The sequence below is a fragment of the Leptonychotes weddellii genome, chromosome 4, assembly GCF_054177405.1.
Source record: "Leptonychotes weddellii isolate Sample4059 chromosome 4, ASM5417740v2, whole genome shotgun sequence".
Taxonomy (NCBI): Eukaryota; Metazoa; Chordata; class Mammalia; order Carnivora; family Phocidae; genus Leptonychotes; species Leptonychotes weddellii.
The window spans coordinates 54,142,455-54,170,424 of NC_138372.1; the positions used below are offsets into that span (position 1 = coordinate 54,142,455).

The 27,970-nt window shown below is 35.3% G+C and overlaps 1 protein-coding gene across 1 annotated transcript in view; it reads right to left on the reverse strand.

Moving 5' to 3' along the window:
- The window catches only part of NEGR1 (neuronal growth regulator 1), a 797,662-nt gene that overhangs the window by 333,829 nt on the left and 435,863 nt on the right, over positions 1-27,970 (reverse strand). The window contains exon 3 of the mRNA XM_031034781.2: positions 7,051-7,176. Within this exon, the coding sequence (XP_030890641.1) occupies positions 7,051-7,176 (126 nt within the window). The remainder of the gene's footprint in view (positions 1-7,050; positions 7,177-27,970) is intronic.

Genomic DNA, 27,970 nt, shown 5'->3' on the forward strand with positions numbered 1-27,970 from the left:
AGGTTGTCACCTACGCTTGTGAACAACTAGCTATAGATTAGAGGCTCCAACAATCCCCTCCTTCGGTTCAATTAATTTGCTAGAACAGCTCAGAGAACTCAGAAATATTTTGCTTACTAGATCACCGATTTATTTTAAAAGGCTATAACTCAGGAACAGCCAGAGGAAGAGGTGGATAGGGCAAAGTATGAGGAAAGGGTGAGGAGCTTCCTTGCCCTTTCAGAGTGTGCCCCTCTCCCTGAATCTCTACTAGTTTGCCAACACAGAAGTTCTCTGAACTCTGTCCTTTTGGGTCTTTATGGAGGCTTCATTACATACACACAATTGATTGAATCACTGGTCATGGGTGGATGATTCAACCTCCAGCTCCTCTCCCTTCCCTGGAGGTCTAGGTGGGTGTGATTGAAAATTCCAACTCTATTCTCATGGTTGGTTCTCCTGGTAACCCTAGTCCATCCTTTGATGTGTTTCCAAAGTCACCTCATTAACATTACAAGAGATACCTTTACTGGTTTCATCACAGGAAATTCTAAGGGTTTTAGGAGCTCTGTGCAAGAAGTGGGACAAGGACCAAACATATTTCTTATGGTAAATCACAATATCACAATGGTGCAGCCATATTGAAACTATAAGGAAAATAAAGGGCTGATTTACATTTAGGGGTATGTGTACCTTTATATTAGGGGGTAGGGGTTGGGGGGCATACAAGAAAGGAAATACTTCCCTGTGTCATTACCTTGTTAGCACTTTAAATTTTAATTTCTAGTTCTAAGAGGCTATGTGGGAAGCAAGGACAGATGGCAGCATCTATTAACTCTGCAATATTTATGGAGTCCCTACTTTGTATCAGGCCCTGTGCTAAGCCAAGGGTTACAAAGATGAACAGTTTCTGGGCAGATGGAATTCCCTGTTCCCTGAGGCCATAGACAAATAAGATCAAGGACTACAATTTAGGGAATTAGTTCCACACAAGTGGTGGCACAAGGTACTAGGCAACTATGGAAGAAAAAGCACCCAATTTTCCTGGGTTGCTCAGGAACAGTTTTGTAAAAAGTTGAAGGATGAGTAGGAGTTTGTCACTTGTATCAAGGAGAAAAAATAGTCCTAACAGAAGAAATAACATGTGTAAAAGTAAAGAAACTAAATTTCCACTTTGACTAACTGGATGCATAGTTTCGTCTCCCTGTCAAAATTCTTCACTTATTTGCTCTTTAATTCTCCACAACTGGGTTTTTGACCCATTATGTCACTGAACTGCCACAATGATCACCAAACTACCTGACCTAAAAGTAACTGCTTGGGTCTTACCTTATTTGATCTGATTGACATTGTTTACCACTCACTGTTCGAGAAAAGCTTTTCTTCTTTTGATCTCTTTGAAATCATGTTTTTTGGTTTTATTCCTGTATCTCTGACCACTTGTTTGTGGTCTCCTTTAAAAGGGCTCGATAATTGTTGATATAAACAAAAGTGTCAAGGGATTGATGTCAGAAAAGAATAACTTGAGTTTGTGGATAGGATGGAGTCAATAGAGGGGAACAGGTTAAAGATGCAGGGAAAGAGGAGATATTTAATGGGATAAGGAACTGACAAATGGGAAGGTATGAATGGAATCCAGAACATAACAGGACAAAGGAACATAACTGAACAGTCTTTATTTTGAGTTAGGCAAGAGCCTTAACTCCTATGGATAATTAGGGTGATATATTCCATCAAACAGAACTAAGCATATGGAAATTAGACAAAAAAAATAATTTAAGACATACAACTCAGTGTTTATGATCATATTTTAGCTCCAGATCCAAAAGAATATCTTTGTCAGCTAATAAACACCAGCAGGGTAGAGTGAGAACATATCTGGAGATTCCAGATATCAAGGTATAAAAATGAACTAGGAAGCAAAGATTAAGAAGAGCAACAATGAATAATAAGTGGAAATTTGATAGAGACTTTCAAAATGCCTCCATATCTGTTATCTGTAATCTATTGCTATTATTTTTTTGTATTTTTTTAATAATTTTTTTGGTAATCTATTATTTTAAAATTTATCTTTTAACTTTTCCTATTTTTTTCCTGACTGGTCTAGATTTATTAATGCAATGATTTATGATTAAGAACTTTATTTTGAATATAAAGAGATTCAAAATCAGATGCCTTGTATAAATTTGTCAATGTTCTCTAAAAGTTTTAAATGAGTTTTAGCATTATGATATCCTCATTTGGGTAAGTGAATTGCATTCAAGAGTTATAAGTAGGCCCTTCAATTTTAGAAACAGGGTTGGAGATTCCATTTGATCAAAATTTTAAATAGATTTCAGTAATAAACTAATAGCTACTATTACAGGATATTTACTGTAAGTCATGGACTCTGTTCAAAGCTCTATACTATTCCATTTAATACTCATAACAATTCTATGAAATGGGGACAATTAGTATCACTATTTTATATTTAAAATTTAAAGAAGTTAACAATTTTGTCTAAGATCTTATAGTTTGTAAGATGAAGATCTGGGTCTCACATCCAATTATGACTGATATAATTTCATGATCTTAATCACTGAACTACACTGGAACCACCTAATGCCTAAGAAATTACTGGTAGGAATAAAGGGAATCATACATCTTATAGTATGAATTTTGAGAAAACCTTGAAAATTTTCTAAGTATATAAGAAATTAGTCATAGTTTAGGTAAAACAGTAGTATCTCTTGTAAATAAAGATGTATGAAACTATCTAAATCTCTCACGATAGAACAATTGCCTCCTTATATTTTGCATGATATAAATATTTTTTACTACTAATTCTATAATCACCCTCTGTATGCACACCAGGTCCCAGGCCCTATTCCAGGATTGCTGTTAGATAAAACCAAACAAAATAGGATTAATCCTTTGCACTAAAGTTATTTAAATTCTTTTGGTTAATAGAATATCATAGAGAGTAGTCTAGATGTCTGAGTTTCTGATAGTTTTACTATAAAGTAGAACAATAGAGTTATATATTTTAAATCAATGTATAATTATCATAACCCCAAGTAAACAATATCCAATCACTGAAGTAATGTAAAATGGTTGATTCCAGAGATAGGGCAGCTAAAATACAGGATGAAGCTGGCATATTTTGTCATGCCAGAAAGTATGAAAGTACTAAAAAAAAAAAAAAATCACATCACAAGGACACAGGAATCAGAAGGAAGTCTTCCACTCACCAAATGAGGAAAAATTTGAGCATCAAAATAACTAAAGGCAGTAATGAATTATAAATAGTTTTAAAAAGTTGGGAATCCATGAACTTGTGCCGAAAGAAAGAAAGAAAGAAAGAAAGAAAGAAAGAAAGAAAGAAAGAAAGAAAGAAAGAAAGAAGAAATAGGGGGAAGTGAGGTTCTTATTTATAGTAGAATGCCAAGTGCTAACTGTTAAAAGTAGGATTGCTCAAGCTAGAAAAATCATCACTTTGTAATCATCAGAGTAAAGATTAGTTCACAAAAGAATCACTGATAATGCAAAATCTGAGGGAAGGTTAACAAGTAACAGACATTTCCATTTAATGTTTTTAAAATCTCTCCCTATTGCTTATTGGTAGCATGGGGAAGGAAAAAACAAAAGGAACTATATAATGCAGAAATCAGACACCTTGATTAGGTAATCAAAATTAACATCACAAATGAGGGACAGATGGATGGATATCCTGTGCCTCTGGATATCACTCCCTGAGAAATCTACAACTTTACTTATTCAGTCCCAGATGGGCATAACTAGAACCTTATCATGAGGAAACTTAAGTCAAACCCCAAATGAGAAACATTCTGTTAAAAAAGTGGGGGTGGCACATGCATTGTTGAAAAATATCAATGTTTGGAAACGACAAAGACCAAGGAATTAGACCCCAGAATAAAGAGGAGTAAAATGATGTGTCAGCCATATACGATACTTGGATTTTGTACAAGAGGGGGAAAAAAAAACTATAAAGGACGCTATTCCATCAATTGACAAAATTGGAATATGAATAGGAATGGGACAAAAGTATGTTACCTGTGTTAAATGTAAACAAGCTGAAAACGGCTCTGTGGTTATATATAAAAGAATGTCCTTATTCTTCAGAAATGCACACTGACATAACTAGGAAGAAAAGGGCATGATATACGCAGATTGTTCTCAAATGATTCAATGAAAAAATACGTAAATTTCCACATACTCTACACACAGCAAATGTTGAAGCAAATGGGAAAAACAATGGATGAAACCGAGTAAAGGATGTAGGGCAGAGTTTGTATTATTTCTCTAACAATTTTTACATTAATTTGAAATTAATTCCTAAATACAGAATACAAAATACAGAAAGAAAGAAATCATCATCATACGTAAACTCTAAGGAAGCTCATATATCCAGAAACATCTCAAAAAAGATGTTTTTGCAGAAGGTACACTGAGTTGTTTGAACTAACAAGTAGAATGACACCTCCAGTCAGTTCAGGCAATGTTTGTGGTATGCTTGAACCCACAACCTAATTTTTTTTGTGGATTAGGGAGAAGCTCTGTGGGGCTATCATCCTGTGACCAGACATTTTTTAATTGATTTTTAAAACTGATATAGACCATGAATGAGTCAGCAAGAATTCACAAAAGTACTGATTAAAAAAAAATCTAAACAAATCACACATGTACAAAAACTAGCCATTATTTCTAGTATTGACAGGGAGTGTATCTGGATCTGTTTTTAACACTCTCCACTGTTCATATGGTGACCACTCTTTTGAGACACATTTTCTTTTGTGATACAGCAAAAGATGAGAGTATGCAAAATGTTGATATTTTTTTGTAAATGTAGACAGATCAATGAAGTTTATAATTTGGCTTTCAAATATAAACATGTAAGTTGAAGAAACTTAATAGAATTATCAGACATGTTACTTAAAGCAGGAACTCCACAGTGCTATGCATTTTAATACAGATCATTAACAAATTATAATTTGAAATTATTGGAAGCATTTATAAATATATCAGCCATGTCTAGCTATTCATTGGATAACAGTTAATATTTATGCTAATTTTACTCATTTGCTCTGTAGGGCAGGATCAGAAAAATAAATCCATGCACAGTTTAACTTATAAACCCAATCTGACTTCTTTCAGCTTCATGATGTTATCCATTATCATTATTCTAATAACTTCACTAGCCAACATTCACGCTATTTAATTAAACCAAAATGTATCCAAGCACTTAAAAAAAGAAGAATATGCATAATAATAAGCACTGCAAAGCAGGAGAGTTCAGTCCAAAATATTAATCTTAAATTATATGAAGATGGAGATTATGTGCTTCATTCTTACAAAAATTATATTGCCATATCAGATTTAAATCCCTGGAAAGATGATTAAGAATCAGCCATACATTTGCATATCACCTTATACTTTTTTAAAGCACACTTATGCTTATTATCTTTTTTGAGTCTCACAATAGCTAGGGATTTTTATTATTTGATTTTTGGAAAGTAGACAACGAGGTGAGGGTAACTGAGGTGATGAGATTTGCAGGAGGATTGGCTGAATTGATGTGTAAGGACCTTGAGATAAAAGCAGGTGTGTCCTAACTGCTAGGCCTTGTCTCACTTTACCCCATGGAGAGTCCTGCGACTAATTCAGTGCTTGTATACCAGTTTTATGATCCTGTAGCTGCTCTAAGGAGTGGAGTATTGGCAGTCAAGAGCACTCTCATGCTTCGGAAATATTATAGGGGCCATAACGCATATTATATAAGTGTATACTGCCGTTATATTGATTTTTTTCTCACATTAATAGTAATACTTAGCATGTGATGTAAGTCTCATTAGACCTCCTGCATAAATGAGGAAACTGAAAGACACTTAAGGATAAGTGATATTAAAGAAAGCATTAGCAGATAAAAAGGATGTGACAATTGTACTCTTTCTACACCTACATAAAGGGTGCCTTTCTGATTTCTTTAAAAGCAATTTCATCATACTAGCCTTGTTAGAGCTGGGTCCACCAAAACTATAAAACAAATAAAATCAAATTTCACTTACAAGAAACATGAAGGGATCCTATTCACTAAAAGTACCCCTGTTACTTCCAGGGTATGACTCAAAGCTAGATAGTTCAAATATTTAAACTTGACGCAAACTGGTGATTCTGTGAAGAGTGGCTGTGAAAAGTCTTATTTTGATGATGATTATCCCCAACTTCCTAAATTGATTTAATCTCTTTAGGAGCATGTGCACTGTAGCAGAAGCACCAGAAACCCTTAAAAATGTTATATCCCTTAATTTCACCTAGCTATGCGATCTTGTACAAGTTACTTAAAGTCTTGGGTTTTTAGGTTCCTCATCAGTTAAAATTTAATTCTAACTGCCAAATCCTTGATTCTGAACTGCATTTTGAAATTAGACCTAGCAACCTCATAATTTGTATAATTTCATTCTCCCTTGATTACCTTAGCAGTTCATGCTGGCCTATTAACATGTGAATGACGATTGAATAAAAGCCTTACACATTTAAATGAAGATACTTCTCTTGTGATATTTCCATTTGAGTTTTTTGTCTATTGATTTGTGATTATCCAGTATACTAAAATGAAAATAACCTTGACTAAGAATCAAGAGACACAGATTCTATTCTGGGCTCTGACAGAAACTGTTCATTTATTTAACTTTTGTGAACTACAGTGCATTGAGGTATAAAGATTAAGTATAAAAATATGCATCCCGGGCGCCTGGGTGGCTCAGTTGGTTAAGCGACTGCCTTCGGCTCAGGTCATGATCCTGGAGTCCCGGGATCGAGTCCCACATCTGGCTCCCTGCTCAGCAGGAAGTCTGCTTCTCTCTCTGACTCTCCCCCCTCTCATGCTCTCTCTCTCTATCTCATTCTCTCTCTCAAATAAATAAATAAAATCTTTAAAAAAAAATATGCATCCCACTTACCTCATGAAAAAATGTAAAAAATATAAGTAGACTCTTAGGTTCTGAACAAGTGAGGTTACAGGAAAATATTGAACACCACAGCACAAACAACACTGATATATTTCTGCTTTACCTGATGGGGAGATGTGCCGCCAAGAAATGGAAGGCTCTGGTTTCCCAGTGGCCAAGCAAGTAAGGGTGACATTGGTTCCTTCATTGATGGTCATATCACGTGAGATGTCATATATCTTCGGAGGAACTGAAATGACAAAACATGCAGTGGTCAGAAAAATACATAAAAAAATTCTGTTGAACTACATTTGATCAACTCCATGATATTATACAATAAGACTGTGGTGGTGAAATGTACCTATGGCTCAGGGTCACCACTCAAGAGATTTCTCCAGATCCTCAGGATTCTCCCAGAGTTTTCTGTTCATTGGTTGGTTTTATTATTCTCTAATTTTTAGATATTAAATACTTCAAGATAAATGGAATGTTTAATAACCAAAAAATCTGAATATTACATAAATTAAAATTTTATTGTGCATGCTTGTGTTAAGTCAATTAGAATGTAGTCACTCTGTTCCATCTATGTATCTTCACTATAATGATGGTTTTCTTGTGGAGATGATTTAATAAAAATGGAAATCTGGAAGAAACTTAAAATAGCAGAAAAGTTATGCCTACATGCTGTTTTAAGAGCTGAGTGAGGTCAAACATGTGTAGGATTAGGAGGTACGATTTCAGGGTTACAAGGGCATTTGCAACCTCAGTTTTCTATCTGCCAGACAGTAGTGCTGGACTTTCTAACTATTTATATTTGAAGGGACTCATTTCCTAAGGGCTTGAAAGGTGTCTTCATTAAGAGTTTTCTTGTCAGTGATGGCTGGAAACCACTGGGGAAAACAGATCTCTTCACTCTGGGATTTCTTAGAAACTTTGTTACGCTTACTGTAAATCTCCAAGAGTGAAGGGGAAAAGTTTATATGGTATTTGTCTGTGTTGGTTTTTTTTTTTTTTCCCTGATGTATTAGAATATGGAAGCTTTTATTCAAGAGCATTTGATAAAACTAGAGACCATGGAATGCACTTTGGGAATGCTGGATAGGAAAATCTCTAAGTGAACTTCCAATTAAAATGTCCATAGTCCCTCAAATATCAAATGGTCTCACTTCATCCTAAAATGTCATGGATATGAATCCTGGGTTCTCTACTCGCTGTGTTATCCAGGGCAATGTATGTATATATCTCAGACTCAGTGTCTTCATCTGAAAGCTGGAGACAATTTTGGTACCAACCCCATATAGCTGCTGTGAGCATTAAATAAACCAGGATATTTTAAAGAACTTAGAAAAGTCCCTGGCATCAGTGTTAGCTATTAGATGCCTTAAAATGCATATATGGTTTATGAATTTAATTTTACTACTGCCCTTTTCCCATGCTTTCATCACTTCATCAGTTTGTTAGTGTGTAAGACTGGCCTGTGCCTTAAGTTTTAGTTTACTCTATACAAATTATAGTATGTTGAAGTTCCCAGGTTGAAACTAATAAATGGTAATTAGATATCATGATAATTTTTAGAAAAATATGCCTTTTTTCAGAATTCTCTTAATTGTTCCATTCTTAGGCTTCCTGTATGCAAGAGATATGCATTCACAGTTATTTTTAAAAAGGTAATTATAATTTTTACAAGGATAAATTAAATTATCTATACTTGAGTATCATCTTTGATTTTGTTGCAAATCTTTGCGACAAAAAACCCTAAAATGATTTGATTGTAAATATCAAGTATTTGATTATATGCAACTGTTGCTAGGATTGAAAAAAAAAAAGCTTATTTCTAAGTAATATAACATTGTAAGTGTTTCTAAATGACATTCTCTAATCGGCATTTAAAACATATTATCATTAAACCCTTCAGCGAGCTGTTCCCAGGCAAATAAAATAAAATAAAATAAAAACCATTCCAAATAGAAGACTTTTTTAGCTTAACTGAAACAGAACAGAAATAAAGACATTACGATATCCTATGAGGAAAGTAAAGAAAAGTGTGCATGACTCATTGGTGAATAGGAAAGTTAATAACAATCAACTTACATCAAACAAAACTATCATCTGGCTTGTGGATGTGGGTACAGGTTTGAAATAGTGAACTATGAAATACATGTGTACATATGTACATATATACATATACACAATTACATACATACCAATGGCCACTATTTAAAAAAAAAGTTATATAGTACTTTCCTTCTTCATACAGAAGACAGTACACAGAGATCAGTCTAATTTACATATTCCAAACATATAACTAATTCAACTTTAGATAGTGGTATGTATATTTAAGAAAAAGGATGGAGTGCCATAAGACCATGAATTCTATCTTCTATATAATTTTGTCAATTCCACCTGATCTTAAAATAGTTTAGTTTCATCTTTACATGTCTACTTATACTTAAAGTGGTAAACACGAGTGGTAAACTAATATTAAGCACAATATTTGGCTTCACAGAGAAACAACCAAATCCCTTAGCAATAAACTCAGATTTGACATTTAACTTCGGGAAAATGTGCGGTGGGGGAAGAGTGTCGAATTCCAGGTGTGACATGTCATCTCAGTGATGGCAATTGCCTCCCGGGGGCTCATAATTCAGGATATACTACAGGGAAGAAACATCTGGAAAGAGGATGTTAGTAAAGGAAAGTCCCTCTGGCAAGGCTCTTCTCCCCAGAATGCATCACCTGTTGGCAGCAGATGCTGTGTGTAAAGAGAACCAGTGAAATCCTTCACATGCATTGTAGCTTGTGGAGGCAAAAACAGGTGTTGGTTTGCTGACTATTCAAAGCCATTTCATATTCAGTTCAAGACTGCAAACTTTTACTGAGTATTATGGAGGGAATAATTCTGGACTCACAGGAAATGCAAAATTTTCAAGGCATAACCCTTGCCCTCAAGGAACTTAAAATTAAAAAAGGGAGGCAAATAGTAAGTAACTGAGAGAAGACAAATATTTTCCATGTTTTCCTTTTCCATTTTACATGAGTAACACATGTCTAATAGGTATGCCTTCTGGGTTCAAATCAGCAAACATTAGTTTTATATAAGTTTCTTTTAAAGTGAACCATGTAGGATAGTTTATGCGCAAAGTTATTCAGTGTGGTACTATTTATAATAGAGAAAAACTATGAATAACCTCAATGTAGGACAACAGAAATAGAGGTATTGTTAGCTCTGCATCCAGAATAAGGTATGGTACTGGGAAAGGTCTTGGTATGATCTGAGGGAGCATCAGATTCAGAGAAAATAGAAGAAAAAAAGATGCTTCTACTCTGGGTGACATAAGCAGGGAAGAATGGTAATGTCTCAGGTATCTCAAGCCCATCTGGTTCTAGTAGCTCTTCCCACATTATGGTTTGTGTATAAATCATGCATGCACACAGGTCGGAGGACTCTGTTGAGCTCTGAATGACAAAACAGCATGTCTTATGGTATTTCCAATACTCTATGCATAGAAAAACAGAAATGAGGAGAGCTAAAATATCTTACTATTCTAGGTGTACGTTCCTTTTTCATACACCTTATATTAAACTTCCTCACACTCTTCTCATTTAGAAATTGAGCTTAAAATTAGTTTGAAAAGGAGCAAATGTGTTCAATCAATTGCACAATTTTTAAATCACTAAATAAGTACAGATTTTAGTAACATTTTGAATTGCTGTGTACATATTTAAGTATTTATGACCTAGAGCAGAATAATAAAGGAATAAATTATTCATCGAAATGTAAACTTGTTTAATTCATAGGAAGTAATTATTATAACATTATCATCACTGTCATCATATCATAACACCATAAGTAAAAACAGTGAAGGTGGGGGCACCTGGGTGGTGCAGTTGGTTAAGCATCAGACTCTTGGTTTTTGCTCAGGTTGTGATCTCAGGGTCGTGAGATCGAGTCCCATGTCAGGCTCTGTACTTAGCCCAAAGTCTGCTTAAGACTCTCCCTTTGCCTCCACTCCCCCTGGCCATGCTCTCTCTCTCTCTCTCTTCTCTCTTTCTCTCTCAAGTTAAAAAATAAATCTTTTTTAAAAACCAATGAAGGGTGGAAGTTCTAGATTTCATTACAAATCACAGAATATCTCTCTCCTAATGGGACCCTAATTGGGGATATACATGACTTTACAACTGCATTCATAATTAATTGTTCTATATCACCAGTTAGATTGAAGACCACTGGAAACCTTCTAAACAACAGAGGTTGAAAGAGGATTTAAGGGGTTGTGTTGGGGTTAAGTGCTTTTTAAATTCCCATATACATTTAAAAGAATCGCTCTTAGATCATCAAATTGATAATCTGCTTTACCTTTAATTATTTGCGGGCCTTAAATTCAACTACTACCTAGTATCCTGTCCTCAACGTCTATTCAGTGGATGCCACGGTGAGGGGATGATGCATATTTGGATGTATCTCTAGCTTTCAATTCATTAAAGGTAATTTAAATTTCTTGTTAGTTTCACTTTCACTAAAAATTGTGCAGTTTGACTTGCCCCAACTGCCTTCTCTCATTTCAGCCATCTATCACAGTGTCCTTAGTCAGGGTATGGAGCAGTATCAGTAAGAAAAATCAGAGAATATATATCCAAACCAAATACTAATGATTTCTTTTTTTTTTTTTTAATTTAAGTTCTAGTTAGTTGACATAGAGTTCAATATTGGTTTCAGGAATAGAATTCAGTAGTTCATCATTTACATACAACATCCAGTGCTCACCATAACAAGTGCCCTCCTTAATACCCATCATTCATCTATCCCATCCCCCACCCACCCCCATTAACCCTCAGTTTGTTCTCTATAGTTAAGAGTGTCTCATGATTTGTTTCTCTCTCTTTTTTTTTCCTCCCTCCTGTATGTTCATCCATTTTCTTTCTTAAATTACACATATAAGTGAAATAAGTCAGTTAGAGAAACACTAATGATTTTACACAACCAACCATTTGGGATTATTCCCCACCATTTGCATCATGATGTGCAACTGAGTTTGTGAATGGCTTCATTTGTTTTTTGTTTTGTTTTTAATGTGTACATATTTTTTACCTACATAAATAAATAAGCTTTTTGCTTGTTTATTTAATGAACAACCTTCACAGATGTAACTTAAATTTCTTCTAAGAATCCATCTTGTAGTCTGGAACATAATCAACAAAAATTTGAGAGGTCAACATAAGGGTGACTAATCTGTACATCATGGGAATCAGGTGAGCACAGTTTCTTATTATATTAAATGTCTGTGCATATGATTTCCAGAAATAATAAATACAATAGAGTCACACCTATCTTAAGTTCCATGACATGTGAGGCCAGGTCACACATAACACTGAAAACCCTTAGAGGATATATTTGATGGCTCTTAATTATAAGTGCAAGACACTGACTATTTGGATCTGGAAAGTTGCACTGGCTCACTGGAATCAATTAAATGCACCATCAAGTTCTTAAGTTGTAAGAGTCCATGAAAGACAACAGCACATACAAATCCAGGTGGAAGACTTCTTTAGAATGCCAGGGCTAAAAGTGGCTGAAGTATGTATTTAATCTGGCCCCAAACAATCACAGATTATTGAAAGAAACAGCAGTTCAGTATTTATCATAACCATGGTATTCTGGGCACTGCAAAAACCACTTGCTTCCTTAGGGTGTAAAAATCACAGCAGTGTTTCATAGGCAAGTGAACTCTTTCTATCATTCTCTGTTTAGTGTTACTAAAATCACTTAAAGGTTTTCATGTATCTAGTTGAATTATGTACGTAGTCACTAGATGTGTTCTCCAAATGTGTTCACTAGGCCAACATGGAATAAAAATATACCTTATCGCATCCCTTTGGTGTCCTGCTGGACTCACCTTTCTCCACAGTGCCTTCCTCCACCCCCAAAATTTACTACAAAGAAGAAACGCTGAAATATGGATTTCTGAGTGAATGTTAAAGGGTTAAAATTTCATCTTAAAGCCTTGTGTCACTGATGGCTTTGATCATCTTAATGCAAGAGGGATTTTTCTGGGTATGCGTCTTTTTGAGATAACAGCTTGCACATATAACCCTCTGTACCACCTCACTCCTCCTTTTGTAGTTTCTTTGGTATAGCATCTTTTAAATCTGACCGTGTCACTGATATTTACTTCTTTGTTTATTGCCTCTTCTCCTTATGGAACATAAGTACAGACCTTGGGTAGGAACCTAGTTTACTTTACTCAACAGCCTACCACCAACACCTAGAAGAGGGCCTGACACATGGAAGATATTCCACAAATATTTTTTAATTTTTTTTAACAGCTGAGCTAATATTTCTTTGACTTTGTAATGAAGATTTCCCATAGAATTTCATACCACTGCAAGGATGATATAATACAAGGTCTGAGAATATAGTGAAAATGTAATTATAGTGTCAAGGGTCCTCTGTGACTTTTTTCAAGGATTTTCCAATTTGGGGGATTCAATATTCTTTTTAACTCATTTAAAAGCACAGTATTTTCCTATTTCACTGCCTATCATCGTTTTTGCCATGCAAACTCAGAGAAATAATTGGACAATAATCATATACATGTATATTCAACAGAATAGGCTGTCACATCTTACACAGTACTGTATGTGTTGGTTAGAGTATTTTTTTTACTTAAAAAGGTATGTAAATTTGGGGCCAAAAGGATTTGACTCTAAGAGTATGTACATATTATTTCTGCTTCTTTTTTTCTCTCTCCACAGACTTGGAGTCTAGGTTAGTTCGAATAAACTATATCTCTGAAGATTTTCCAAACTGCTTGAGTCAACAAGCTAGACATAACTATAAATCTTTGGAGAACTGGCTTTATTTTGCACTCCCATATCTGGTAATGGCTGGCAACATCAAAAGAACAGTCTTCCTTTCCCTAGGCTGGCACTTTCCTTTTCAGTCTTGGCCAGCCCCCAGAAAGTGAACGCAGATCTACGTTACATAACAAACCTCCTGGAAAAGGTGCTATTCTCAAACTGAGAGAAGAAATTGTTTCATGATTTTTTTTTTTTTTTTTTTTTGGTTTGCTGGTGGGTGCCTGATGGTTTCCTGGCTTGCAACTAACTAGCAACATTGTTTTCTCCAGCTCATAGACTATAACTGACTTTTTATAGTTTATGACATTTCAGAGATTTCTATGGCTTCTCCCTTCATCCCATCACTCAGATAGTGATAGGAGGAAAAAATAACCCAAGTGTGACTTGTAAATGCAAACTTGCAGATTTGTGAATACCTAAGGAAGGAATATGCCAGCACTACTTTTGGGGGCAAAGAACATGTTTGAGCAAAAAAAAAAAAAGTATCTTTCAGACTTTGGTTCAATCTTTGAATCATGTTGGTTAACTTAGTGTTTTTCCTTTTCTAGAAAATCTACGTACAAGTTTTTCTTAATTGACCTTGTCCTGCAGGAGGTCAGCTATATAAAATGGCAAAACAGGTGGTAACCTATTTTAAGCCATCCATCCATCCATCCATCCACCCATTTAACAAACATTTATTGAGCCCCGACTACATTAGGGAGACTAATCTTAAAGTCTATGTCTAAAGAGTGAAAGACCAAACACTATTAATTATAATAAGGAGTCATAAATCCTACAAAGTGGATTTTGCAATATAAATTGTTTTGGGAACACAGAGTAGTAAATCTAACTCTGCCTATGGAGTCAGACTAGAGGGGATACTGATATTAGAAAAGGCTTCATTAAACAGATGGAATTTGAGTGGACTTTGAGGGTTAAAAACAGTAGTTTTTAACTTCATACAGCTAATTCATCAGGATAATCTGATGAGTGTTTTATAATCTTGGAGTGGTGGGAGGGCTGATTCAGGCGATCCTAGACCAAAAAGTGTAGCATGTAGCTTTACAGTTTTATAGCTTTATGGGATGACAGAAAGACCTCTCCACAAACTATTCTCTCCTATTTATTTAAAGGTCCCTTTGTAATTACAGAGGCCTTCCTTCATATCCTCAGAGTAGTTACCTGCTTTCAAGGGCTTAATATTGAAATGTAACTACCCCTTGAAGAGATGATGCCTTAATAGCTTGCATACATTTTCACACTTCCTGAGAGCAGCACAGTGGGCATAGGGAGGGCTCCATACTGAAGATTAGAAAGATGTTATGGGCAACTTTTTCCCAGTTGTAATTTTCTCTTGGGAAAACCCAGAATTGGTTCTGCATAGCAGTGAGCAAGACAATCAACGATGGAGAGAAGAAAATAAACCTCCGAGGGGAACAAACCTCACAGGACATGGAGTTATCGAAAAAATCAACATGGAAATCGCTTCCTTCTTTTCCTCTTGTCTCCATCTAACTTTGATTACCTAATACATGGGCTGTGCATGAGGGGGGTGAAAGAAAGAAGCAAGTAATCTCTAAACTTTAAGACAGATTTTCTCACTGAAGAAAGGTGTATTTGCTAAATAGATTTTCCATGGCAAAAGAAATTCATATTTCTTACATGTGTATAGGTTATATAAGATGGCTTAGCATACATGAGGGTTAAATGTGATAAAAGAATAAAGGGCACTGATTTAGAAAGGATAAGTTCTGGTAGCTTAACATTTATTTAATGATTTTTAAATTTTTGGTTGATGGCAACTTTCCCACCTGCTATGTAAACATTTTGAAGGCAAAAAATACAGCATTGTTATACCAGAGTTTCAATATTTTGGACTCTAAAGATTTTTATTTTTGCTTCATTTTGGCTAGAGGATCAATAGCTGGCCTCTGCACATGAGTGTTTATACACCAGAGTTCAAATCCCTGCTGTACCTCAGGCTAGCTTCAGCTTCACTTACTTGGATGGTTCAAAGATATAAAATACTGCTTAAAATCAGGACCATAATAGCAGCTACCCCCTCAGGCAGCAGCAGCACGAAAGCTAGAGCACATTTACAGCCGAGTCATATATCACAGGGAATCCACAATGCCTACTTAACTCAGCGTTCTCCCTAGTAGAGAATAGTTACAAAATACACAGGAAGAACATCACAACTGAAATTCCTTAAAGCACACAAATGTAGGTGTCCATACCTAGAGAGGCAGAATTCTTAAGGAACCTATTCCATACCTTTAAATCTGCAGTGATGATATCATTTTATTAAGAATTAATAATGAGCTTTTTCCTGGAAACGATTTGGCAGTATACTTTAAGAACTTTAAAAAATTCCAACCCAGCTAGCTAATGACACCACTTCCAGGAATTTTCTTGAGGAAAGTAGGCAACTTCTTCCAGTATCATCGCTATTCCCATAAACCTGGTGGCCAGCTCCACTGGTCTGTTTGAAAATGTGCCAGCAAATGCCCTCTGGAATGGGCTGGGTGAACTTTTCTTGCCTCATCCTTGGCGCTGAATTATTCTCCACATAAACCAGAGAAAACAGCCCAGCTGTGCCATACTAGAACCCAGCTGCCTTCTTAGCAAATATTTCCAGTAGCTAAAAGCTTGCTTTAGTGTTTTTGAAACACAAGAAAGTCCAATGTCTACCCTTGGTCTCATAGAGCTATAATGTAACACCTGCCTCCCGATTTCACGAGGTAAGCCTGTTCCGGTTCAATATGAGTTTTCCTTGTTAAGCTGAGGTTTAATAAATATGTTTTAGCAGATTTTTATATGTAAACACTGCTATGCTGTTTTGTGTACTTGCAGAGGAGCTGTGTCATTTCAGTGCAATCAGAAAAATAATGCCTTCTCTGAAGTACTCTGCTGTCTTTGTTCTTTGAATATAATATTTTTCCCTAATTATGAAGGTAGTACACATCTATTGGAAAGATGTGGAAAATATATGAGTGAAGGCGAAAAAAACCTAAATCACCTATGGGGTTGAAACATCTAAAATTGTCCTTTGGTGGTTACAAACAAATGGCTGCCAATGCTTTCATGTCACTCAGTGTAATATAATCTCACCATTTTGAGAGAATCACTACTAATAGTTTCATATATTTCATTTAAGCCTTTTTATGCATATATTTATGCATAGATCCCAGATATTTCCACACGGTCCAAAAAGTTCACCAAGGAACGATGTTAAGCCTTGGCAGAAAACAGTGCCCCATTCTCTAAGTCATACATCCTCTAGAAACTGAGCTAGAAGGTGGCTGGAGAAGGATTCAAAAATGGGCATTGTGGTTCTCTTCCCTTTCTTATTGGAAACATGTCTAACGAAAGGATACCTACAGCAAAGGTTAATATTTGTTGGACACTGACTATGGGTAATGTACTGAGAATTTAATGACTTTTTTTGTTGTTGACAGGAGTGGGGTCTATAATGGGACAGAGTTCTACATGTCCATTCCCCAATTTCTTCTTCCACCCACTCACCTGCTATTTTGTTAGTTGGCTTATATGGCAGTTTTAGAACATGGCCCCCAATTCTTCACCATTTCTTCCATCATGAGTGAGGTCTTAGTAGTGCCTTCACTATAATTTGAGTAGGTTCCTGGCCATCTCAAATAACAGAGTTGGGTAGAAGTAATGCTGTGTGAATTCCAAGACTGGATCATAAAGTACCATTTGTCTTTTGCCCTGTTGTCTAAGAACACTCACTCTTGGAGGTCTGAGTTGCCATATAATTAGGCTGACCACCCAGGAGCCACCATGGTGGAGAGAACACATGGACCCCACATGGAGAACTTTTGAGACAACAGAAACAAAAATGCCCCTAGGAAACACCCTAACTCTTCTAGGCTCTTAACTCTTCCAGTCATCCCAGTAAGACTCCAAATATTGTGTCCAAATCATAGTATCATGAGTAAAATATATAAACGTAGTTGTTTAAAATCACTAAGTTCAGGTATGGTTTGAAAAAAAAAAAAAGAAAGTTCGAAGACTTACACTATCTGACTTCAAGGCTTACTATTTATTATAACAGTACAACAAAGACAGTGTGGTGTTGCATCAAGACAGACAGTGGAACAAATGGAGACTCCAAAGATAGATGAGGAAACTTCCTGTGAGGATCAAACCCATGATTACTTTTACTAGAAACTAAGATATCTGAAACATGAGTGAGTAATGTAGTTCAAGAGAAAATGTGCACCTTTACACGGTGAGTATAGGGCCTGGTGGGAGCACCAATCTGAAGAGGGCAGTGATCTCTGATAATTTCCATTTAGAAAATGGAAGTCCAGGTTTGCCCTAACTTTAGACATGAATTTTTCCTTTTTCTTTCTTTTTTTTTTTTTGACCATATACACGCATTAAAATATCTGTAAATTTCTTCTGGCATCAACCCAAATTGCTCCATTATGGGAATTAGAAACATTTGACACTTATTGGAGACACTTGGTCATTACATGCTGGAAAATTGTCATGATACAGAAATCTACATGGCCTATGAAAGTAAACAGTACCGTGGAGTTACATACTTAAAACATCCTGACCATATGCTGCAAGCCCTGTGTGGTCTGGATTCAGTCATGGAGTTATAATCTTGCCATTTCTGCCTTACATCCTGGCAAGCCCTGAGCCTATTCATTTGCCTTGGAGGGCCCAAGGAATCTATTTTCACATGACATTGCTTAGTTTCTCATAAAAACTGTACATTATCATACGAATGTGCAGTCGCTCACCTGTCATGGAATAACCATGATTAGATCTGCAGGGTGACTATAGTCTTGCCTCAGGAAAAATTCTGAGAATAGGTTTTATTTAGAAATGTAAAAAATAAAATCATGATTCTCATTAATATTCTGCTCCCACCAAAATAATTTTCATCTATCTATTTTTTAAAAATTATCATGTTTCTTTAACCACTTTTCTCTATGATAATGCTTTATTTATGTTTTTAAAGTGTAACAACCAAGTGTTATTATGCGACTATATACCAGGAGATCTCAGCACAGTCCTATGGTTACATGTACAGATTCTTTCTAAAATTGGGTTAAAAGGTAATTTGCCATGTTGCTGGCCCCTGGATCATTAGTCACAGTGGCCTAAGTGCATTCTCTTATAATTCAATATCAAAGAAATTGCTTTTATGGCATTAACTATATTATATTCAAAATTGTATAAATTATTGAAATACTATGCCTACTGCCAAGATATAAGACAGTTCACATGGAAAAAGTTGCATTTTAAATTATTCATTGGAAAAAAAGTCATTCTCTTGCCAGAAATTGTTTTATACTGGGGCTAGCTTCTGGGACTTACATTTAAATATGAATCCCAAAAACTCTGGAAATTTCAGATACTCATAATTTTCTTGGCATTGAATAAAAGGTTTGTCTCTTTAATTCATTGATTTCCATCAAGTGTATTCAATATTACAAATTGTCTTGTATCTAGGTGTTAGTCTAATGAGCATTTGTAAGGAAAGTATCCATAGGTAGTTCTTTGTAAAGTTATGATAAAGAGATAGAGATGATCCATATAAAAATACTGAAATTTGGTGACCTTCTTTCATTTACTGGTTTTGAATACAATATAAAACCTATATAATTAATGAGTTATATATCTTATATATACCTATGCATATATAAAAATCATATATGCATGAATATATACATGTATGTATATTGTTATATAGTTGGCATATATTATACTGGATATACCTGTTTATGTGTGTATGTATCCTGTAACCTCATTATATGCCTTTGTTAATGCCAGAATATGATAATAAAGGAGGAAATGTAATGATAGGAAGGCTAACCTCAAAAGGTCTCTCTATACAGATTTATATATTATTCATTTGGTTAGAAGGTATTTATTTTTCACTTGCTATGCACCAGAGACTATGATAGGTGCTAGTGATTTAAAATTTAATAAAACAGAATTGCTGCTTTCCAGTAGCTTATATATTATGGGAAGAAACAAACAGAGGTAAATTAAAAACATAACTATATAAAGTTATAGGAGAGACGTACATAAAATATGTAAATCCAAACGGAACTCACCCAACCCAGATGGAGATGGAAGGGTGGTGATGAAGATACAAAGACAATTTTTAGAATAATTCCAAGTTGAATGACACATGTATGAAGGCACAGAGCAGGGAAACATCATGGTCCATTTGCAGACCATCATCATGGTTGCAATAGTTGATTGAACTGCTTGGCTGGTCACAACTGAAGTTTTACCCTTTATTTGCTTTCAAACCATGAACAAATTTCTTTTATTTCTTACATATTTCTGGAAAAGTAATATGAATGCAGGAACTATTTTCTTTCTTTTTTTTAAATTTTTTTTTAAAGATTTTATTTATTTATTTGAGAGAGAGAGAATGAGAGACAGATAGCAAGAGAGGGAAGAGGGTCAGAGGGAGAAGTAGACCCCCTGCTGAGCAGGGACCCCGATGTGGGACTCGATCCCGGGACTCCAGGATCATGACCTGAGCTGAAGGCAGTCGCTTAACCAACTGAGCCACCCAGGTGCCCACAGGAACTATTTTCTATTGATCCCTGAGTACTGTATAGGATCATACTTGGACATCGTAAGAGCTCAGAAAGTGCTGAATAAGAATGTTTTCAACTATTCTAATGTTTCTTACTTGGAGAGTTAGTCTTTAACACATTCATTAAAAAGTTATTCTCCCTCATATTCATTACTACATTCTGAGGAACAGAAATATTTTACCACTTCTCCTTTGTGAATTAAAGGACACTGTGCACAAACTACTCCTCGGGGTATTAAGTAAAAAAAAAAAACAAAACAACATTGGTTTATTTTAGCTTCTCCAAGATACTAGGTGTGTCACATATTTTCATATCCCAGTTGAAAAGTATCATGCATTTTTATTTTGGCTTCCTAGATAATGTCCTATTCTATTTTTAAGAGTTTAAAAATGCAGTTAAGACTGAAAAGTATATTCCCTTGGGCATGAGTGTTTGGAACTACCTCTCCTATCTACTGAACTTTCTTGTTTTGAACACTCCAGTCTTATCACTTGGCAAATCTTCCAAAAATAAGCCAAATCCTCTCTTCTTTCTGAAAAATGGAAAACTCAAATAATCTACTCAATGAACAGTAGTTCTTTCATTCTATAGTTTTGCCTATACCTATCATAACTATTTTTTTTTTCACAGATACTACTATACTGGAAGGGTAGAATGTATACTAAATTTTTGTTTTGAGGGTTGAGAGAAATGAAGAGCAAGCTTAACCATATCAAAATAACCAAATTTACCTTTTGGGTAGGTTAACTAACTTCATAATTCTATGAACATATTGAATGTGTGTGCAAATATATATTTCAGGAGTCATTTGGTAGTTGTTAACGATAGTTTAAGCAATAAAATGGAGAAGTGTGGACAAGGAGATCACATGGTCAGGAAGAATCCTATCTGGTTAAGCCACTACAACTAATATTGATGGGTAGATTCATGTCAGTATGATGGGGGGACTATTAGAGGAGTACCATAGGAATCTGTGTTTGGCCCCTTCCTTTCCTCAATTTTAAACAATCTGGGTAAAACTCTTGGAAGCATATTTATTGATAAAACTGTATCAAGGGTCATGTGTTCAGTTATAGTCTCTACAATTTAAGAGTGAAACACTGGCGTGTTATTTCACAATTATAGGTCATTCAGAAAAGTAAAGTGCCCAGACACAGTACCATGTAAAGACACAACTTAAGGAGCTAAAAATGTTTATATAAAGATAAGAAATGTAAGGAAATACAATTTTTTGATTGATCCATGAATTTATTCTACTTTGTTCCAGTACACAGGAAAATGATAGATTTAAGTTCATTATAATGAAGTATGTACCAAACAAAAAGTGTCCTCATACTGAAAAAGATTATTTTATAAAAATGCAAGCTCCCTGTCATCAGAAGAGTCTCAGAGAATGTGGAAGAACAATAGAATCAAAGAAAGGATTACTACATTGAGTGGGTGCTTGGGTCAGATAGACTCTTGGGATTTTTCATTTTTTTTACATTTTTTAAAAAAATTTTATTATGTAATGTTAATGAACAGATGTGTTCTTTGACCCTTTGCTGTACTGTGTACCGAAGAAGAAACAAATCCAAGTAAAACACACCATGGACACATTTAAGGGCCTGGATCAATGGCAATTTCCTCTTTCCTTTCTGTGCTTAAAACGCAATAGGCCTGAGTAAGCTCTTGTTGGATTCTTGTCATGGAAAGAACATTTGATTAATATCTTTGTAGGGGAAAAAAGAGACTATTCTGTGCTCTCTGAAAACTCCATTGACCAATTTTATATATTCCTTTGCCAAAATAATATGACTATTACATCAAGCATTTAAACTGAAGCACATTTTTTGAGATTGTGTGCATTACAGCAGTCACAGTGATGCATCCAGATCAGTGAGTTAGTGTAAACAGATGGAAATATGTTTCTCAGTTGATGAGTAACATAAGAGCCCTTCTCATCCTGTTTCAACAAACACCTAAACCCACACACTTTCTGCCCTGGTTTTTCCTTTCTTTCGACATTTATCTTTGAATTGCTTTTAATCTCCAGAGATGGGATGACCACCTGCCTTTCAAACATACTGCAAAAACAGCAGTGACTATGGTTGGTTTTTGCCAGTCAGTTATTTTATTGTAGAAAACATGTACCAAATGACAGCAGAGTCACCAGCTGTATATAACATTGTGCTTTTTGGTAGGAAGTCAGCAGCATTGTGCTAAGATTTTAATATCAAATTGTTTCTATCAGGCTGAGAGTGGTAACACTCAAATGGTACCTTAAATGACTGAGTCATGTGCTTACTACTGCATGATACTTTGTAGAAAGGGGAATTAAATAAAATTTATAGGAGAAAGAAAAAAGTTTTGTAGCAGGGAAATACAATATGTTCCTTTGTGGGTGTAGTAAGTCTGCTAATTGATCACCAAATTGGTTTCCTCTTCTTGGCACATGACTAGATTTTGTTTCCCAGTATCCCCTGCTGTTATTCATGGCTGGGTTTTAAACAATAGAATGTGAGCAGAAGTGATGTGTGATACTTTCAGACTTGCCCCACAAAAACTTCCCATTGATGATCCTCCATGTTATTTTCCCCTACACAGCTATGTACGGGGCCTTGGGAATTGAAAATCATATATTGAAGATGACAGAAATACAACACAGAGAACTGGTCTCTAGATAATGTAGACTGCCTATAATGAACAACTGATTTGGATGCTCTTTGGCAAGAAATAAATAATATGGCCAGTTTTTTAAAAGAGATCCACCAATATTTAAGGAATTAATCCCTATGTTTTGTAACTTTATGTATTTTTATAACAAAAGAAGATTAAAGAAAGAAAATGCAAGGAAATAATTGCTATTATATAACCTACTCCTGAAAATAATAACATCACTAATTCATTTTATTCTATTCTATTTTTTAAAGATTTGTTTATTTGTTGGAGAAAGAGAGAGAGAGTGCGTATGCATGCGAGCAGGGGGAGGGGCAGAGAGAGAGGGAAAGAATCTCAAGCAGACCCTCAGATGAGTGCAGAGCCCAACGCAGGGCTCAATTTTATGACCCTGAGATCATGACCTGGGCCAAAGTCAAGAGTCAGATGCTCAACTAACTGAACCAACCAGGAACCCCAAAACATCACCAATTAATTTTATGAAACTGATATAATATGATATTAAACATGGACAAGAACTATACAAGAAAAGCAATTTCACTTATGAACACAGAAAAAATATAATATTAACCCATCAAGTGAAAAAAAATATATATATATTGCATTACTCCTGGACTGGGGATTTTGTTCAACAATATCCTAACTTACTATGTCACAGAAGAGATTGAAGAAGTACATATTATGATCTTGTCAATAGATATAGAGAAAACATTATATAAGAAGAAACACTATAACAAAATAGTTGCAATCCTGAAATAGAAAGTTTCTTTCATACTGTGACTAAAAGGATCTATAAAGAATTCACAATGATCATTATTTTTCATTATGAAGTGTTAGACTTATTTCCTTAAACCTGAAACAAGATAAGTAAGCCCACTTTCACTGCTTCTATTTTACATTGTACTGGAATTCTTAACAAGTTCAATAAGATTAGGAAATAAGTTAGAAGTATTAGTATTGGAAAGAAAGGTCCAAAAAAGCCATTGATCATATATAATATAATAGTCTTTGTAGAATATTCAAGAGATGTAGCATACTCCTGAATTTGATGAAATTGCTAAGAATTTATCTAGACTACAAAACACGTGTTAATTCTTCCCACAATAAATCTATACATTTGATAAAATTACATTAAAATTTCCATTTTTATTCACAGAATTCTACAAGATTAGTTCAGTATTAATACTGAAGGGTAAAGGACAAAGAGTAGCCAGAACAACCTTGAGTAAGAAAAATAAAGAGAGGAACTTATCCTACCATACTCTCTCCTTCTCCCTCTGCCCCTTCCCCCATTCGCATGGGTGCTCTCTGGTGCTCTCTAAAAAATGAATAAATAGTAAATCTTTAAAAAATGGAGGGGCTACTGGGTGACTCAGTCAGTTAAGTGTCTGCCTCTGGCTCAGGTCATGATCCCAGGGTCCTGGGATCGAGCCCTGCATCGGGCTCCCTGCTCAGCCGGGGAGTCTGTTTTTCCCACTCCCTCTCCCTCTGCCCCTGCTCCTGTGCTGTCTCTCTCTCTCTCACTTACTCTCTCAAATAAATAAATAAAATCTTTTTAAAAATCTTTAAAAAATGGATAAAGGATATAAATAGGAAATTCATAAAAGAGGTAACTTTAACGGCCACTTTAACTAGTAGAACTTCATTAGTAGTTATGAAAGTTTAAGTTAAAACAGCATAATTTCAAATTCATAATATTGGTAAAATTTTAAAAATTAAATACTACCAAGGTGATAAGGATATCTATAAATGAAATAGCATACAATGATGAAAATAGTATAAATCTGCAAACAATTTGGAAACAGCTAATAAAACTGAAGATGCACATATATCACTACAATTTCATTTCTAAGTATTTACATATCTTAGAGCCTTGTTGCTTTAAAATATGGTTCTCTATCACCTGGAAGCTTGTTACAAGTGTGGATTTTCAGGTGTGCCCAGATCTACTAAATCAAAAGCTGCAATTTAATGAGTTCTCTAGGTAACTCACATGCGTATTAAAGTTTGAGAAGCACTGTCCTAGACAAGAGTAGTGGTTCTCAAGACTGGATGCACATTAGGAAAACCTGGGATTTTTTTTTTTTAATATTCTATTTATTTATTTATTTATTTATTTATTTATTTATCTGAGAGAGAGAGAGAGGGATCACATGAGTGGTGTGGGGGAAAAGCAGAGGGAGAGGGAGAAGCAAGCTCCCCCTTTAGCAGGGAGCCTGATGCAGGGCTTGATCCCAGGACCCAGGGATCATGACATGAGCTGAAGGCAGATGCTTAACTGACTGAGTCATCCAGCCATCCCAGGATGTTCTTAATATATTTCAATGCCCTACTCGAGACAAACTGAATTGCCATTTATATATAGTATTCAAAAGCTTTCCAGATGATTTCACCAGGTTTACGTGGTTGAGAACCCCTGTGCTAGAGAAAATCTCACATATGCACAAGGAAATCTATCGAAGGTAATACCGTTTGAAAACAGCAAAAATCTGGATAAATCCTAAAAGTCCATGGATTTTTATAAACAGGTTATAAAAGTGCTAGAGAAAGTCTCACATATGCATAAGGAAATCTATCAAAGATAATATAGTTTGTAAAAAGCAAAAATCTGGATAAACCCTTAAAGTCCATGGGTTTATAAACTAGTAGGTTATACAATAGTATTCTGAACTGCAGACAAAATGCTTTACTCAGTCTATATGTATTAATAGACTACTCTAAAAAAATAAAACATTGAGTGCAAAAAGACAATTGGTGGCCAAAAAACAGGAAAATAGATCAATGGAATAGAATAGAGGGCTCAGAAATAGACCCACATAAATACAGTCAACTGATCTTTGACAAAGAAGCAAAAGCAACAGAATGGAGCAAAGACAGTCTTTTCAATGAACAACTGGACATCCACATGTTAAAAAAGTAAATAAATAAAAAGAATATAGACACAGGTCTTACACTTTTCACAAAAATTAACTCAAAATGGATCATAGACCTAAATGTAACATGCAAATTTAAAAAATCCTAGAATATGACATAGGAGAAAACCTAGATGACTTTGGGTTATAGTGATGACTTTTTATGTAAAACACCAAAGGCACAATCCATGAAAGAAATAATTGATGATCTGGACCTCATTAAAATTAAAAACTTCTGCTGTGCAAAAGACAATGTCAAGAGAATTAGAACACAAACCACAGACTGGGAAAAATATTTGCAAAAGATACATCTGATCAAGAACTGTTACCCAAAATATACAAAGAATTCTGAAAATTCAACAATAAGAAAACAAACAATCCTATTAAAAAATGGACCAAAGGCCTTAACAGACATTCTCACCAAAGAAGATTTACAGATGGCAAATAAGCTTATGAAAAGCCACTCCACCTTATATGTCATCAGGGAAATGTAAATTAATACAATAATGAAATACCATTACACACCTATTAAACTGGCCAAAATCTGGAACACTGACAATACCAAATGCTGGAGTGGATATGGAAAAATAGGAACTCTCACACATTGCTGGTAGGAATGCAAAATGGTATAGCCATTTTGAAAGGCAGTTTGTTTTTGGGGGGATTTTTTTGTTTATTTTACAAATCTAAATATACTCTTAGCATATGATACAGCAATCATACTCTTCGGTGTTTACTCAAAGGAGTTGGAAACTTATGTCCATACAAATTCTGCACCCATTTATACTGGCTTTATTCATAATTGCCCAAACTTGGAAACAGCAAAGATATTTTTTTAGTAGGTGAGTGGATGAATAAACAGTGCACTTCCAGATGATGGAATATTATTCACTGCTAAAAAGAACTGAACTGAATAGCAGTCCACCACTGCTATTCAACATAATATTAGAAGTCCTAGCCACAGCAATCAGACAACAAAAAGAAATAAAAGGCATCCAAATCGGCAAAGAAGAAGTCAAACTCTCACTCTTTGCAGATGATATGATACTTTATGTGGAAAACCCAAAAGACTCCACCCCAAAACTGTTAGAACCCATACAGGAATTCAGTAAGGTGGGAGGATATAAAACCAATGCACAGAAATCAGTGGCATTCCTATACACCAACAACAAGACAGAAGAAAGAGAAATTAAGGAGTTGATCCCATTTACAATTGCACCCAAAACCATAAGATACCTAGGAATAAATCTAACCAGAGAGGCAAAGAATCTGTACTCAGAAAACTATAAAATACTCATGAAAGAAATTGAGGAAGACACAAAGAAATGGAAAAATGTTCCATGCTCATGGGTAGGAAGAATAAATATTGTGAAGATGTCTATGCTACCTAGAGCAATCTACACATTCAAAGCAATCCCTATCAAAATACCACCCACTTTTTTCAAAGAAATGGAACAAATAATCCTAAAATTTGTATGGAACCAGAAAAGACCTCGAATAGCTAGAGGAACATTGAAAAAGAAAAGCAAAGCTGGTGGCATCACAATTCTGGACTTTAAGATCTATTACAAAGCTGTCATCATCAAGACAGCATGGTACTGGCACAAAAACAGACACATAGATCAATGGAACAGAATAGAGAGCCCAGAAATGGACCCTCAACTAATCTTCGACAAAGCAGGGAAGACTCAACTAATCTTCGACAAAGCAGGGAAGAGCCCAGTGGAAAAAAAGACAGTCACTTCAACAAATGGTGTTGGGAAAATTGGACAGCCACCTACAGAGGAATGAAACTGGACCATTTCCTTACACCACACACAAAAATAGACTCCAAATTGTTGAAAGACCTAAATGTGAGACAGGAGTCCATCAAAATCCTAAAGGAGAACACAGGCAGCAACCTCTTCGACCTCAGCCACAGCAACTTCTTCCTAGAAACATCGCCAAAGGCAAGGGAAGCAAGGGCAAAAATGAACTATTGGGACTTCATCAAGATAAAAAGCTTTTGCACAGCAAAGGAAACAGTCAACAAAACCAA